We start from the raw sequence: 14477 nt of genomic DNA on the forward strand, positions 1-14477 counted from the left end.
GGACCACGCTCACAGGCTGGAGCTAGGGGGCGCGCGCTCCCCGATTTTTACCGAGTGTAGCCGACAGAAGCCGGAAGTGAGAGCAGGGAAGCGGCACAAGGGGAGCTAAACAGCAGCAGCGGCTCAACTCTGTCTCTCTCACACAGACTCCCAAGTTAGTGTTTGGTTAAAACTTGCTGCTACCGTCATCATGTCTGTTTTGTGTTATAATAAGGGATGCGGACAGCGGTTTGATCCGGAAAACAATCCAGAGGGTGAGTCGTGCTTTATGGTTAAGTTAGCTGTGAGGCTGACAGTTTATAGCAAGCTAACCTCTGATCATCTGGAAATTTCTACAGCAAGCAGGCCTGATGGGCCCATGGTAGCTAACTTCACGTCAGGTTTTAAGACCTATTTCATTACAACTCCAACAAGAAACTTTAGTTATCTAGGAAGAAACGCTTTTTATAATTCAAGGCTAGCATTATCCCTAATACTAGCTCGGTTGGTTAGCAACTTAGTGTTTGACTTTTTGGACAAACTGTGGAGCATACACTGCTAAAAGTTTCATGAACACGTTATTATACATTTTAATTACACATGATGCTTCGCTCCTTTATCTCCCCCCAAAACTTCACTTTTGACGACCATAGTTTCCTATCATTGTCGTGTTACACGTATAAAGAAGCTTCTGGACCTTTTGGACTTTTTTTTGTTACTGGATGAGCCGTTACTTAGCAACCGACTTCTACACGAGACAAGATAAATCAAAGAGAGAAATTTTTATTAACCTTTTCCTGTTCTTTAAATGAATCAAATCCGAAAACTCTTCAGTTCAACTCTGTCACGCATTTTTACCTGAACGTTTAAGTGTTTTGAAAAGCCTTGTAAAACATTAATTTCAATCCCATTCTTTTCCAGATAGCTTTTAGATATAGACAAGTCTAAACAAATAAAAGCCTGATAACGTCATATCAAAAAAAAAAAATACATATAAAAACAACCAAATGCAGCCACAGAAACCAGTGTTAAATGCAGAAGACTATTACTAAAACCTCTAATGTACTTATCCCAGTGTTGTCCCTGGACAACTTTATCAGTTTTAAATTTAGTGTATCTGGTTTAAATTGTATAAATTAATGATTATGGTTCAGTGCTTAAACAAGTGAATCCAAAGTTATTGTTAATAAATTAGTTATGGTTTATGTATTGGTTGATTTATGGAATAAATAGTATAACAATATTTAAAGTCGAGGGTAAGTCATATTCTGGCTTAAACATGCATATAAATGTACTCTTTATCAGACTATATTGTCCCAAAATGTAGAACATTTCTATTTTTAAAAAAATCCTGTCTTAAAATCTGTGTTGTTGTTTTCGGAAATGCAAAGGTTGGTACGGCCACATCCCTGCGACTTAAACCATGGCATCCTACATTTAGTATATTGATTATGTAAGCATATAGCATTTGCAAGTGAGAATTTTGATAGAAAGTTTGTCCAGTGAGACTACATCCACATGGAGTCGAATAAGGTATCAACGAAGAGAACACTCAAGTGTAAAGTTGAAAACGCCTGAAGCTGTAATGGGCATCTTAATACCATACCAGTGGGTGGTGGGCTAGCACTGAAAACACAGGTAAAGAAGGTAAAAGAGTGAGGGGAGAAATAGGCAGTATGCAATGAAGGAGGAAGAAGAAAATATAGGCGTTTGTTTGGAGGAGCACCAGGTAGTCGGTGTAAGGTCCTCAACAATAGCTTCTAAAGCAAAACTGCAACACCGAAGTTCATCAACGTTGTGGTTTATGTTGGAACACAAGTGTGAAAAATGGTGAAGACTATTAGCTTTTATGCACAAACAACGCAGTGTGTACATTTGGATAGATTTTCGGCCGCTTTTTCTGATGCAAGCCTTAAAGAAGAGAAGCTTGTCTTATACACTCAACGCCATCTTGGTCTGGACTGGGCCTTAAAGTAGTAGTAGGCTGGTATTCCCCTTTTATTAAAAAAACAAGATTTTTTTTTTCTGTAAATAAAATAAGATAAAAAAAACAACAACTTATTTGCTAACTAATGTCAGGATTAAAATGATAAAAGATAAAAATCTGAGCTAGTATTAAAGCTATATTTAACTCTGCTTTGGAATAAAACATTTAAACTGGCAGAATGTATTAAATATTAAGCTGCCACTTAACTCCCTTGTTTGCCTCTGCTGTACCTGTAGACTTTGACTACATACCTGCAGCAAATAAAAGCTAGATTTATTTCACATTAATAGGACACAAACCTTCAGTATGGTTTGCGTTGGTTTTACATCTGAAGCATAATAAAAGGTCCAATTTAAAACAAAGATAGAGCTGTATGTAGTCTGAACAGCCTGTAAAGCAGTGCTACACACTGTCAGCTGCACAATAACATCGCTGTCACCAAGTATTTACCTTTAAGGCTAAATGTTGCCTCTCTTTTCTGTACACTAAAGTATGATTATTTTCATTTTACAGCTTTCGGTCAGAACACAGGTTGAAGAGATGAGGGATTTTTTTTTCTTCTTCAAATAAAAGAGCTGTATCTTTATGTCCAAAGTTCTTTAGAAATTTTTTAAGAAAGTTTATGTTTATACCCAACACGATAGGTACAATAATCTCCAACTACCATTGAAACTGTGATATGTAAACTGTGCATAGAGTGCAGAGTTTTGGCAGACGTTAGGCACCACTTATAAAGTTATTGGTCACCATGTCAGTCAGTCTGATAAAGCTCAATACTCTGTTCTAAAACAAACTCAACCAATCGCAGCATGGGAGGCAGGCCAGCCCATAATGCAATACAGCTTTACTGCAGCCATAAAGCTGAATTCCCAGCAGACAAAGCCAACGGTGAATTCCAGTTGGTGAGAGCTATCACTGTCACTCTTTCCACCAACTGTTATTCCCGCCTTTAAAATCAGGCTCTACCTACCTTTTTCCAGGCGAATATACTGTATACAGGATGCATAAATTAGTCCACAAGTAGCTTCTCCCATCAAGTGATTGGTTTTTCCACTGTTGATATACCGGTAACTCACCACTTCTGGAACTGGCTGGTCTCTAAACCAGAGGGTAGCAGCAGTGATACCATAATGAGGAATGTCCTGGTTGTACATTTTAAGGTTACTATATTACCCATAAATTGAGAGCAATTAATTTTTCACAACAATATACCACAAATGCAGAGGATTATTACAGAAGAATAACTTCTCAACCCATGTAATTATATATATTGTGTTGAAGTATAAATTAAACAGCACTGATGTTTAAGTATGTGCATAGCTGTATTAACAAGAACCTCTTGAAAAACCAGTCAGCTTTCAGTGATTTTTCTGTTGGTTTATTTTGATCCGTGTGGATTGATCTGGTTTTTGCACGTATTAATTTTCTGCCATCCCTCAGTGTAGATTGGTCCATGCTGGGCCTCCTCTATGAAAATGTTCTGGAACCATCACTGCTGATAAAACCTTAGCTTTTGTTTTATTTGTACTATTTTTAAAGAACGTTAAACTTGTATTAATTCAGATTTGTACTGCTTATTTGTAGAGGTTTTATCAATACCTTTTTCTTTTCTTTTTTTTTTTTTTTTTACTTTTTTCTGCTTTTAAAGAGCTATAACTGGCAGGGGACACAAAGTCTGAACTTTTCAAATGAATAATGTAACACATACATTTTACAATCGTTTTTTTACTTTAAACCAAAGGGTTTATACCTTAGGAAGTTTTGTTATATATCTACTCGGTGTGTGCTACGTGCAGTGACATCGTAATCAATGAGAACAAATGTATAATATTGGAGACTGAAAGTTTTAATACCACTAAAAGAGACATCCCTCATATTTTAACTTTTTTTATATATATTTATGACCTTGATATGAAAAGATCCAGTCATTGAGGTGTTACTATTTTTATCATGGTGCTCATTTGGGGATGTCAATTACTCGCTTTTCCAAACTCCTGAGGTTTGGTCTTAGTTTCTCACACACTCATGAGCGTGGATTAAAATCGTAGTCTTTCCTTCAAAGATGTGCAATTATCTGCAGCAAACCAATGAAAAACCATTGGGAGAAATAATGCTCATCAAGGCAATCCATGCTTGAATCTCCTTTCATTATGAAACACCCCAAGAGTAAGTTGGTTTATTATGCGGGTGTTTATGTGAAGCTACAGGTTAGGAAGCAATTGAACTGTTAAGGATTATTTAAAAAGTCTTCCTCCTTCTTCAAGCTGTCCAATACTTTGCTTTGCTGGGACACTTAAAGCCAGAGTCAAAGTCTAATTTCCATTTTAATAGGATGTCTCTTTATCATAACAGTAGAGTATATTATAATTACCTTTAGGGATATCTAAGTGGTGTATCTATGGCAATAGCACGAAATAGGCTTAGCTCAGGCGGCACTTCATGGTAAGTGATTTATCACTTATTGTCTGCCACTATGTTTTTTGTTCTAATTTGTTTTTTACACAGTGATTTGTTGGTGAAGGGCTTTATATAATACTATATATGGGTATTAGGTAATTTTACTGTACAAAATGTTCAAATTGACATATTAATCCTGTTTTCTTGATCAAATCAACAATGTTTTTTCTTTGGCCTTTGTTCAGCAACATTAATTTCAAAGTATTTTTTTTTCAATATTAAATAAGGAAAGCTCCTATGTAATTAGAAGTCATAGATATTCAAGGCCTTACAAGAAATTATCTGTAATCTATCAACAGATCAAATAAGTATATGAAAATACGGGCCACAATATTCTGATTGGTGCATCTCAATGTGTAATAACATTTCCTTGCAGGAGAACAGGTGATGGAATCCACCAATCTGCATAGAAAATCTTCATTATCGTGATCCTGCATATTTAATAAAGTTGTTGAGACTCTATTACAAAGACTAAGTTATTCAACCTTTAGAGCGTGGCCTCTTCTCTGCCTTCAATCCACTTTTAAATCCAGTTCTAAGCTTATTTCAAGTCTTCTAAAAGACTTAAGAACTACCTTTGTAGTCTGCGTCTTTAAAATTTTTCTTCTTTTTGTTGTTACAAGGCATTACTTTTGGGATTTTTCTCAGTTTGTTTGATAAATACTTATGTCTTTAGTTTGCACAGTATGGCACATTTACATTGATGACATTCTGGGTAGTGCCTGACCGATATGGGATTTTGAAAGCGATATTTTGATTGATATTGGAGCCTTTAAAAACCAATATCCGATATATATTAGCCAGAATATAAAAACAAAAAAAAAGACGGACTAAACTACATTTAACTAGCAATGCTGCAGATTTTAAAACATCCAAACGGGATTACAACTAAATACATGTGTCGGAGCCTTTAAAAAATAGTTTAATGAAAACATTTACTTCTGAAATTATGAGCCCCACAGCCTGCATGTCAGTATGTAGTGTAGTGGGACACAATATAATCTTATTTTCCTTGTAAAGTTATGTTTATTTCACAAAGAACTATAATGCTAATTGTTTGCCAAAACTAGCGCATGTAAAACACGTCGGCTCTACCTAATGCGCCCTAACTTTTTTGGAACAAATTTCTTGCTTCTTTTGGAGTATGTTCAGGCCTTTGGTGTTAAATAATGGTGTTGATTCCCAGTTAAGTAGAGAACACGTACCCAGAAACATTGTTCTCGCCAAGTATTTTCTTGAGAAGAACACAGGAAAGTATGTACTTGATGAGACCGGGAGCACGCAGCATAAATATGGGTCAATTTGAACAGAAGCGTACTCGTGATGTCACCAAATGCTCGGCTTGTCCAGAGATGCATTTCACCTCCTGTTATTAATACCCTCTAGATAATAATAAATTCTAACTTTTTTATTTAGTGGAGGAATAATAATTAACACAGTCAGATGTACACAAATCAAATTAACATTTTGCTAAATAAAACATAAAAATCGCCAGAGCCAGCAGTACTTCACACACAGCTATGCCAAGAGAGAGCTACTGCAGACGGGCTGCGGTTAGCCCTGGCTGCCGTTAGCTTTGGAGCTCCACTGGTTGCCCTGGTCCTCTCAACTTCGGAAATCTTTTTTTTTTTATTGTGCATGAAATCTGTAAATGGACCATATGGTGACACTTTAAAGTATAATATTCTCGCCTCAAATGATCTTAAAACGTACTTTTATTGAAAAACAACAACAGAAAAGAGAACTTTTAACTTTCAATGGAGCGCTTCATCTTTATAGTCACTGGGCTTTGTTTATTTATTCCAGCTTTTTATTGTCATTACATTCTCAAGTATAGATCAACGAAATGACTTTAGACAACTTTTATTGTCATTTTTATTGAAAAAATTGTACAATTCTGAGAAGAAGTTGGGTGTTTGGTATTAACACGCAGCTTAGAATCTGCAATGTCTTGCATATGTTGGTGTAAAAAACTTTTTTCGGTATACCGTAATGATTTGTTACCCAGATACTGCGGTACTACTGTGAAGATCTTTATTTAGCGTTACCATATTCTTTTTCCATTGTTAGCTTTTATCGTGTTAATAAGGTTTTTTTTTTTTTTTTTTCAGATGGTTGTACCTACCACCCAGGAGTCCCTGTGTTCCATGACGCTTTAAAGGTATGATTCTATGAACTGCGCTGATAGCTTTGTTCAAAAATTGTGATCTAATTATGTTTTGATTATTTTCAGGGATGGTCCTGCTGCAAGAGAAGAACCACTGACTTCTCTGACTTCCTTAGCATCGCTGTAAGCTTTCCTTTCTAGTCATCCATTTTTACTCTATTCCAGAGGTGTCTCCATTGTCTTGTTGTTTTCTTCTACATTGACTGCCAGTTTTTTCTTTTTTTTTTGTGGCCTTAAAGCACGTACGGTAAGATTTCAACACGGTGACTTTTTTTCTCACAGGGCTGCACAAAGGGTCCCCACAACAAAGAGAAGCCCCCTGAGCCGGTAAAACCAGATGTGAAAACATCAGGAGAAAAGAAGGAGTTGGAGGCCCAAAAACCAAAGTTTAATGAGTACATCATCTCTGCACCGAAACCCCAGGAGGCGATAAACAGACCAAGGTCACTTTCTACAATCGTTTTTTTTTTTTTCTCAGTTAGTGAAAAAAAGTATACATATCTGACCTGTGCTAAAAAAAAAACACATCTTGTAAAAGTTTAAATGGGCGGAGTTGGTTATTTAATATTTGAGCAGAGGAAAACAGGGCAGAGCTACGGTTTTTGCATTCAGTGTAGCATTGGGACATTGTGCTGAATATGTATGCTTTTAGATCTGCAGACTGTGCTTCATTGTGAATTTTACTTATTTAGTTCCTAACCTTAGTAATACAAGGTTTTCCAGTCTTTGAAGCAGCAAGGGAATAATGATGAAACTATCATGGCTTAATAGCACCATGGTGATTTCTTTAAGTCTTCTAAAAGCCTGATGTTTTTTTTTCCTGTGATATTTGTTTCTCTTACAGTCCTGATGAGCCGATGGTGAGACTGCAGCAAAAAGTTTCCGCCTCTTTAAAGCAGGCGCTAGAGAAATTGAAAGTATCTGAAAATACAACAGAGGAAAAAGGTGGGAATCATTTCATTCCATCTCCTATCCTATCGTTACCAAATATGTTTTCATCATCTACTTCTTACCAGACCATCCGTATAGTGCTTGTCACGGCGGTTGTGAAGGTCATGTTAAAAGTAGAGCTTAATGGATGACCACTGGGAATTTGCCATCATCTGTGTCATTCACATTATGATATTCGAGTTAAAGATGACAGTTAGAGGGCAGCACATCAAAACTAATAATAAATTTTTTAAATCTTGTCATTTTCTTCCCTGGATGTTTCTCTTTCCAGAGGAAGACAGCGATGAGATCAAAATAGGGACATCGTGTAAAAATGGAGGATGCACCAAAGTAAGTAAATCGTCTGTCTTTTAATGTTTCACAGTTTTATCATTTATTTCATGCACTGCTCCTCCTGGGAAATCACAGTTAAATGTTGAATTCTCTCTGATAAGAAAGCATATGCTCAAGTGTAAATATGACCAAAGAAATCATGATCTTATTGTCTGACAAGGCGCCGCCCTCCAACCCCCTTTTTACTCTGTGGAAATTTGCCCTCCATTTTCTGCAGGGCGGATGCAAAGCAAAGTTTCCCATTCAAGCTAATCAGCCTTGTCAGAGCAAAAAAAAAAACCCACATCAAAACAGGAATTTTGAGGAAAATTTACATTGACATCTTTGGTAGCTCATTCCGTCTGATTTACATAATCATATTTAAACTGATTTTGTATACCTACTCTCATCGGCTGCTTGCTTCTAAGCTGTAACAAACAAGTGTTCTGTGTGAATCTAAATTAGTCTGTTTTTTTTTTTTTTATTTGTTTGTTTTGTATCCACTCTGACCTCCAGATATCATGCATAATCTAGCATAGAGTATAATAGAGCTTACTGACACAGGTAGTGCAATGAAATTAGAGGCTCTACTTAAGGTGCTTGGTTAAATGTACATAGATTAATTGGAAGTAGCAAATGGGTAAAAAAAAAAGTTTTCTTCATCTTGAATATGATAATTAGGGCTGCAAGTAATGATTCTTTTGCAAATAAATCAATCTTTTAATAATTTTTTTCGGTTAATCGATTAATAATCAGATAGTGAAAGGTTCCTTAAAGAAGACTTGCAAAATTAAACCAATGGAAAATAAAGCTTTTCACTTGAGGAGTTCTGGATAGAGCATATTGACAGAAGTTTTTTTTATCTTTAATGCAAAATTTTTCAATTTAATTTAGAATTTTGGTATAATTGCTGCTCAAGCTCTGTTGCTCTGTCAGCTAAAGGCATGTTTTACACTCTACACTCCAGTTAATTCATTTAGTAATTGATTACTAAATAGTTGACGATTATTTCAATGATTTCAATGATTAATCACGATTAATTTGATTAATTGCTTCAGCCCTAATAATAATGTATACATTTTGTACTGTTTTGGCTTTATTACTGTTTTCAGTGAGTTCTTTCAGCAAAAGCCATGTCTTGGAGTCTGTTGATTGACTAAAGAGAACTAAGAAATAATAATAAGTTGAGCCTGGAAAAGTTTAGAATTCTGACATGAGAAGCTATAGCATCACTGGATGTCTCTCATTACCAGATAGTCAGAAGTTCCTCTGATGCTATCATGCAGTAGAGTTGACGTTGTGCTTCTGCATCATATGCTTTTATCTACAGGGAGCAAAATGAAGCCATATAAAAAGGCAGATTCTATGACAGGTTAGAATGTATTAGTAGCAGAGTTTAGTATAATTGCAATGCATATGCAGACTAAGATTAAGAAAGGGATGATGCTGTCCTTTGTTGTTGTTTTATTTCATTTTTGTTTTTATCTTTAGACTTTTGAGGGACCTTCAAGTGACTCGGATGTGTGTGCATACCACTCCGGAGTTCCCATCTTCCATGAAGGGTTAGTATTAGTGCTAATATATATATTTTGCTGCTCATAAAATGTAACATTCTCCTTACACCTATATTTTGATTTTTTGACATTTATCAAAACGTATCCTGTGGCGACTGTTAAATAATGAAGGTTTCTCTTTCGCCTCTCCAGGATGAAATACTGGAGCTGCTGTAAAAGGAAAACCTCTGACTTTAACACCTTCCTGTCTCAGGAGGGCTGCACAAAGGGAGCACATCTATGGAAGAAAAAAGATGCGGTAGGTGGAGCAGCTTGACAGCGATTGATCATTCTGTGGTTTGAGTCTATAAGGAGCCTTGGCTGGAACTCCATCTAGTGGTATCTGAAAAGCAGTTTCACAGTGAAATCATTGCTCTGCAATAGAGATGGATGAGATGATTCATTTGCTGTGCTTTAATTGGAATCTCTTTGCAGGGAAAGAAGGTGGTCCCCTGTCGGTTTGACTGGCACCAGACCGGGGCACAGGTCATCATTTCTATATATGCCAAAAGTGCCGTCCCTGAGCTCAGCTATGTTGATGCTAACAGCACCACGGTGAGACATTTTCTGTAATTCTCTGAACTGCTTTGAGTTTTTAGGGATTCTAATTTTAATTTGATCTTTTATCTTTTAGCTCAACATCCATATTATATTTGATGGTGAGAAGGAATTTCAGCAGAAAATCAGCTTGTGGGGAGTAAGTACATTTTTATTGTCCTAAGCACACATCTTGTTAGATCGGATGTCCACAGGCTTAAATCTAAAATCCATGTTGCATAGTGCCTTAAAAGTGTTGATCTTTTTTATATTGTATGCTGTATATAGATCCTTTTCTAAGACTGACAGCAAACACCATGGCTTCGATTTAAATCTAAGTAGTTTGCAATTTATTAAATATCTGTGGACTTGCACGGATTTGCTGCTGATACCAAAGCATAGACTTATTTCAACTTGGAGAGACTCACAGAGAAAAAAAAAATAGAAAAGTGTTATTTAATTCAATGTATTTATATAGGTATCCCAGGAGATTGGTCAGATTTTTTTCTATCTAAGGAAAACCAGCTGATTTTGAGGATTCATTAACTCTCTGCAATCCCTCACACTGAGCATGCATGTAGTGGCAGTGGGGAAGAAATCTCCAGAAGAACCAGGCTCAGTGTGAGCAGCCATCTGCCGAGGCAGACTCGGGTCCAAGGAGACAGAAGCAGACATGCATACATTGACATAAATGAAATGCGTTTTTTAGTGCTCGGGCCCCGCCAGAAGACTGAGACATTCGCTTAAATGAGTGACCTAGAAAAGGATTAGAGTAGTCTTCCCCCGTGGCACAGACACTGGTGATGGAATAAGCCAGAGAACGAGTGGGACTGAGTATGAGAGTGAGGGAGCAGGTGGTTGGAAGTTCACTGACTTTTGGGAGAGAACCTGGCCAGACGCAAGATGAGGGGGACCTTGAAAGATGATTGGCTTCTGAGGAGGTGTGGTCCTAGGATGATTGGCTGAAGCTGGATGAGATACATCGCAGGTGGTTCAGGTGAAGCTGATGAGAGTCGATCAGATTGAATTTTCGCTAAGGCTTCATTTTAGAGATCATCTAAAAGCCAAAGCCCATATGTTTAAAGGCCTCTATTGGGGATTAATCTAAGCAAATTTCTTTCCCAATTATGTTCCAATATATGTGGAATTTGAGCTCAGAAGATACTAAACTCCTTCCTTAACACACTTCCATTCAAATGTGTAGATTAGAGGTCTTCAGTATGGGGGAAAGGGGAAGGGTTGCAAGATTTAAATCCTCAGTCCCCCAGTACATACATGGTAGGGAGTCCTTGCACAGTTTTACTATAAATCAAGGCTGACCTAGACCACCCTTAATGTATATGGATGTAAATATGTCCTCCCCATGTATTTCTCCTTTTGCCCTGTCAGCATTTTCTAGGAAAACATATGAGTCAGTGTCTCTTATACTGGTTGCATAAAGATAATTGGTTTATTTGTAAATCAAACAGTTTTGTTAATACTGCTTGACTCAAGCAGTGTTTGGCTTACACAAACTCCCATTTTAAATCCATGTAGACTTGTCCAAGGAGTATGTTAGGCTAAGGCATATCAAACTTTACTTGTTCTTTTTGACTCAGTTACACTGAATCAAAAAGCGACAGTTGGAGGTTGGAGTTAACCCTTAAATCCCAGGATTGGTGGTTCAAGCCCCGGCTCCCGCTTTCAATGTCGTTGTGTCCTTCGGGAAAGACACTTCACCTGCATTGTGAAGCCTCAGGGCGGTTATGGCTATAATGTAGTTTGCCACCATCAGTGTTTGAAAGTTTCTGTGAATGGTTGGATGACTGAATGTAGTGTAAACCGCTTTGGTCAAATCTCCTGACTTGACCAAAGCGCTATATAGGAACAGGCCATTTACTCAGATGGTTTATAAAATACCAAGAAATTTAGTTTTACTCAGCAAAAAACCGGTTACTTATTTGCAAAGCTATGATTGGTGTAAGGGCAAATGCGGTGTTGCACATCCAGCTTCTGTGCACGTGCACATCAGGGGAGGGTTATATCAGGGCTGTTACTTGAATATCCTCATCAGTTAGCCAAGCTTCACAAACTGTAACAGCTTGTGGTGGTTTGTTGCCAAAATTGAAAAGGTAAGCACCATCACCAAAAGTTTAAGACCCATGTGTGCATCTTTTTTCATTTATACATTGATTGAATGTATAAATGTTTTACCGTTTCATCCACCCATCTTATTTTCTAAAAACTTTTTTCAGCATTTAATAAATGCTCTGTTTAAAAAAAAATATTAGAAGGAAAGTATTCCTCAAAAATTATAGGTGATGTGAAATACAAGAAGTCTAAGGGCTGTACTAGTTTTTATTTTTAATGACTGCACCTTATTAAACACACTTTGAATTCATCTTTTTTTTTTTGTAGGCAATAAAAATGAACTACAGATTTCTTACTTTTTCCAAACCAAGTGAAAGACCTAAACAAAGCTACCATTATCCTTCTAGTGTACGCAGTGTTTTGTATTAACAGCTCAACATGTGTGGACTGTTAAAAATCTGGTTAGATTTTTTATTTTTTTTTTGCAGTGGCACATTTGAAGATATTTTTGCATAGAAAGAGAAATTTATTGATGCATTCAATTTTTATTTTTTCCTAATGTAGATCATCTTTTTTTATGCCAAGAGAAATTATCTTCAATTAATACAAATAATTCCCTGCTTATTTTGCCCACTTCTGTGGAACATAATTTCTGAAAAATAAAAGGCTTACCGGTATTCACATTGATCAGTTGTCTTTGTAAACAAACATTTGTTTCAAATTAACCTAATTTTATGTGCTTTGTATGAGTTTTAGTTGTCTTTTTTCATTACTAATGGACCCTGCCAACATGTTTCATTTTCCTTTTGGTTGATCATTAAATGAACTGCTGCTGAATTTCAATAGGTCTAAATTACGTGACATTTTCTTCTTGTCTTCTCTTAAAAGATAAGTGTTTATATCAACCCTTTTACTTCTTGTTTAACAAGTTGCTCTCTTTGTCGCACTTTCTAGGTGATAGATGTGACCAAGAGCGTAGTAAACATGATGGCAGCCAAGATAGAAGTAGCCATGAAGAAGGCTGAGCCGATGTCCTGGGCTCGCCTGGACCTTCCGCCTCCTGTGCCCCCACCCAAAGACAATGATCAAAAGAAAGAAGAGGCTGATAGCGATGATGAGGATGAAGACGAATGACGATTTGTTCACAATACCTTAATCAGACAATTAAATTATTTACCTCTTAAAGAATTGACTCTTTTGAGGTTACTGAGTTATTTCTCAGACATCCATTGTTATTTTCCTGTATCAATCTCTTTCAGAATTATCTCTGCCTTTCTTTTTCCAAATATTGGAGTTCCTTAAAAGCTTGAGTGCTAAGCAAGTATGTTTCACAACAATTTTAACATTGATAAATGTAGACTTTAGTCAAGTGAGATAGCTCACCTGGGTATTTGCACTGAAGTTATGTTAAACCACTTGATAAAAGTGAAATGAGGGACGGTCAGCACCATGTTTAGTGTCAGACCTTGACTGCTTACATAAAAGAACGCAGCTGTGACCATCTTTCTTCCATGTTTGGTAAAAGATGATTCCACCTGTACATTTCATAATTAAGACATTGGAAGCCCTATGATTCCAGCGGTGTAATATTTTCTCATTCCATCCTTGAGTTTTAGTTACCAGATGAATTATTAATTTGTTTGTTTTTTACACTGTCTTTGTGGATTTACACCCATGTCTGTGTGATAAAATGTTCTAGGTTTGAATCAAGTGTATAAAATGGAATTTATTTGATAAACTTCAAAAGTAATAGTTCATCTGGTTTGCCCTGTTTTTTTTTTGTTTTTGTTTTTTTTTTACAGTAGAATAAAAGGTTTGCTCCACTCTTGATTTTTTTACAATATGTTCTGCATTTGTTTTCATACACAATTTGCTTTGAGTGACTATAATTCTTGTAACTAAAAAAACAGGCTGCCCTTTTGATGGGAATATACTGTAATATTTCATTTGCCAAATGGATACTAAGTATTTTGAGCAAAGTACTGTAGTGAAATAAGACACTAGACAGCATGTGTCTATGCTTAATATATATGAAGTTTATATGACTTGATGCGACCATCATAAGAGGATCATGTAGAAACAAGGTTATTCAACCCTCTACAAAAATAAAGTTTTTTGCCTTAAATTCAAAGCTAAGTGTTGTTTGTTTAAAAAAAAAAAGTTGTTTACGATTCTTAAAACACACCCTATCCCTCGTGTCAGCTTAATGGTTATGTGGTTCCTATGGAAATGTGAGGCTGTTATTTTGGAATTTTAAATAAGTTTTGTGAAAAGGCCAGTGTCATCAGTTTTTGAAGATGCTCAAACTGACATGACGTTGAAGAACCTGATGCCATTTTAGATAAAATGCTAAAGGGCAGAGATCATTTTTCCAGAGAAGAGGATGGTAAAGCAAATCATTTTGTTTACCATGATTTTCCCCTAAATTAAATTACAAAGGAAGAACAGCGGAAAGTCAAGAAAC

General features: G+C 36.4%; 1 protein-coding gene across 1 annotated transcript; it reads left to right on the top strand.

Annotated features, from left to right (window-relative positions):
* Window positions 1-65: 65 nt before the first annotated feature.
* On the top strand, window positions 66-14138 carry chordc1b (cysteine and histidine-rich domain (CHORD) containing 1b). Its single transcript, XM_038285008.1, has 11 exons — window positions 66-254; window positions 6535-6584; window positions 6657-6713; window positions 6873-7033; window positions 7435-7535; window positions 7813-7871; window positions 9345-9415; window positions 9560-9665; window positions 9842-9961; window positions 10041-10103; window positions 12968-14138. The coding sequence occupies exons 1-11, from the start codon at window positions 191-193 to the stop codon at window positions 13145-13147; spliced, it is 1032 nt and encodes a 343-aa protein (XP_038140936.1). The 5' UTR covers window positions 66-190; the 3' UTR covers window positions 13148-14138.
* The last annotated feature ends 339 nt before the right edge of the window (window positions 14139-14477 follow it).

This window comes from Cyprinodon tularosa, unplaced genomic scaffold (genome assembly GCF_016077235.1).
Source record: "Cyprinodon tularosa strain WSP-4 unplaced genomic scaffold, ASM1607723v1 ctg205, whole genome shotgun sequence".
Taxonomy (NCBI): domain Eukaryota; kingdom Metazoa; phylum Chordata; class Actinopteri; order Cyprinodontiformes; family Cyprinodontidae; genus Cyprinodon; species Cyprinodon tularosa.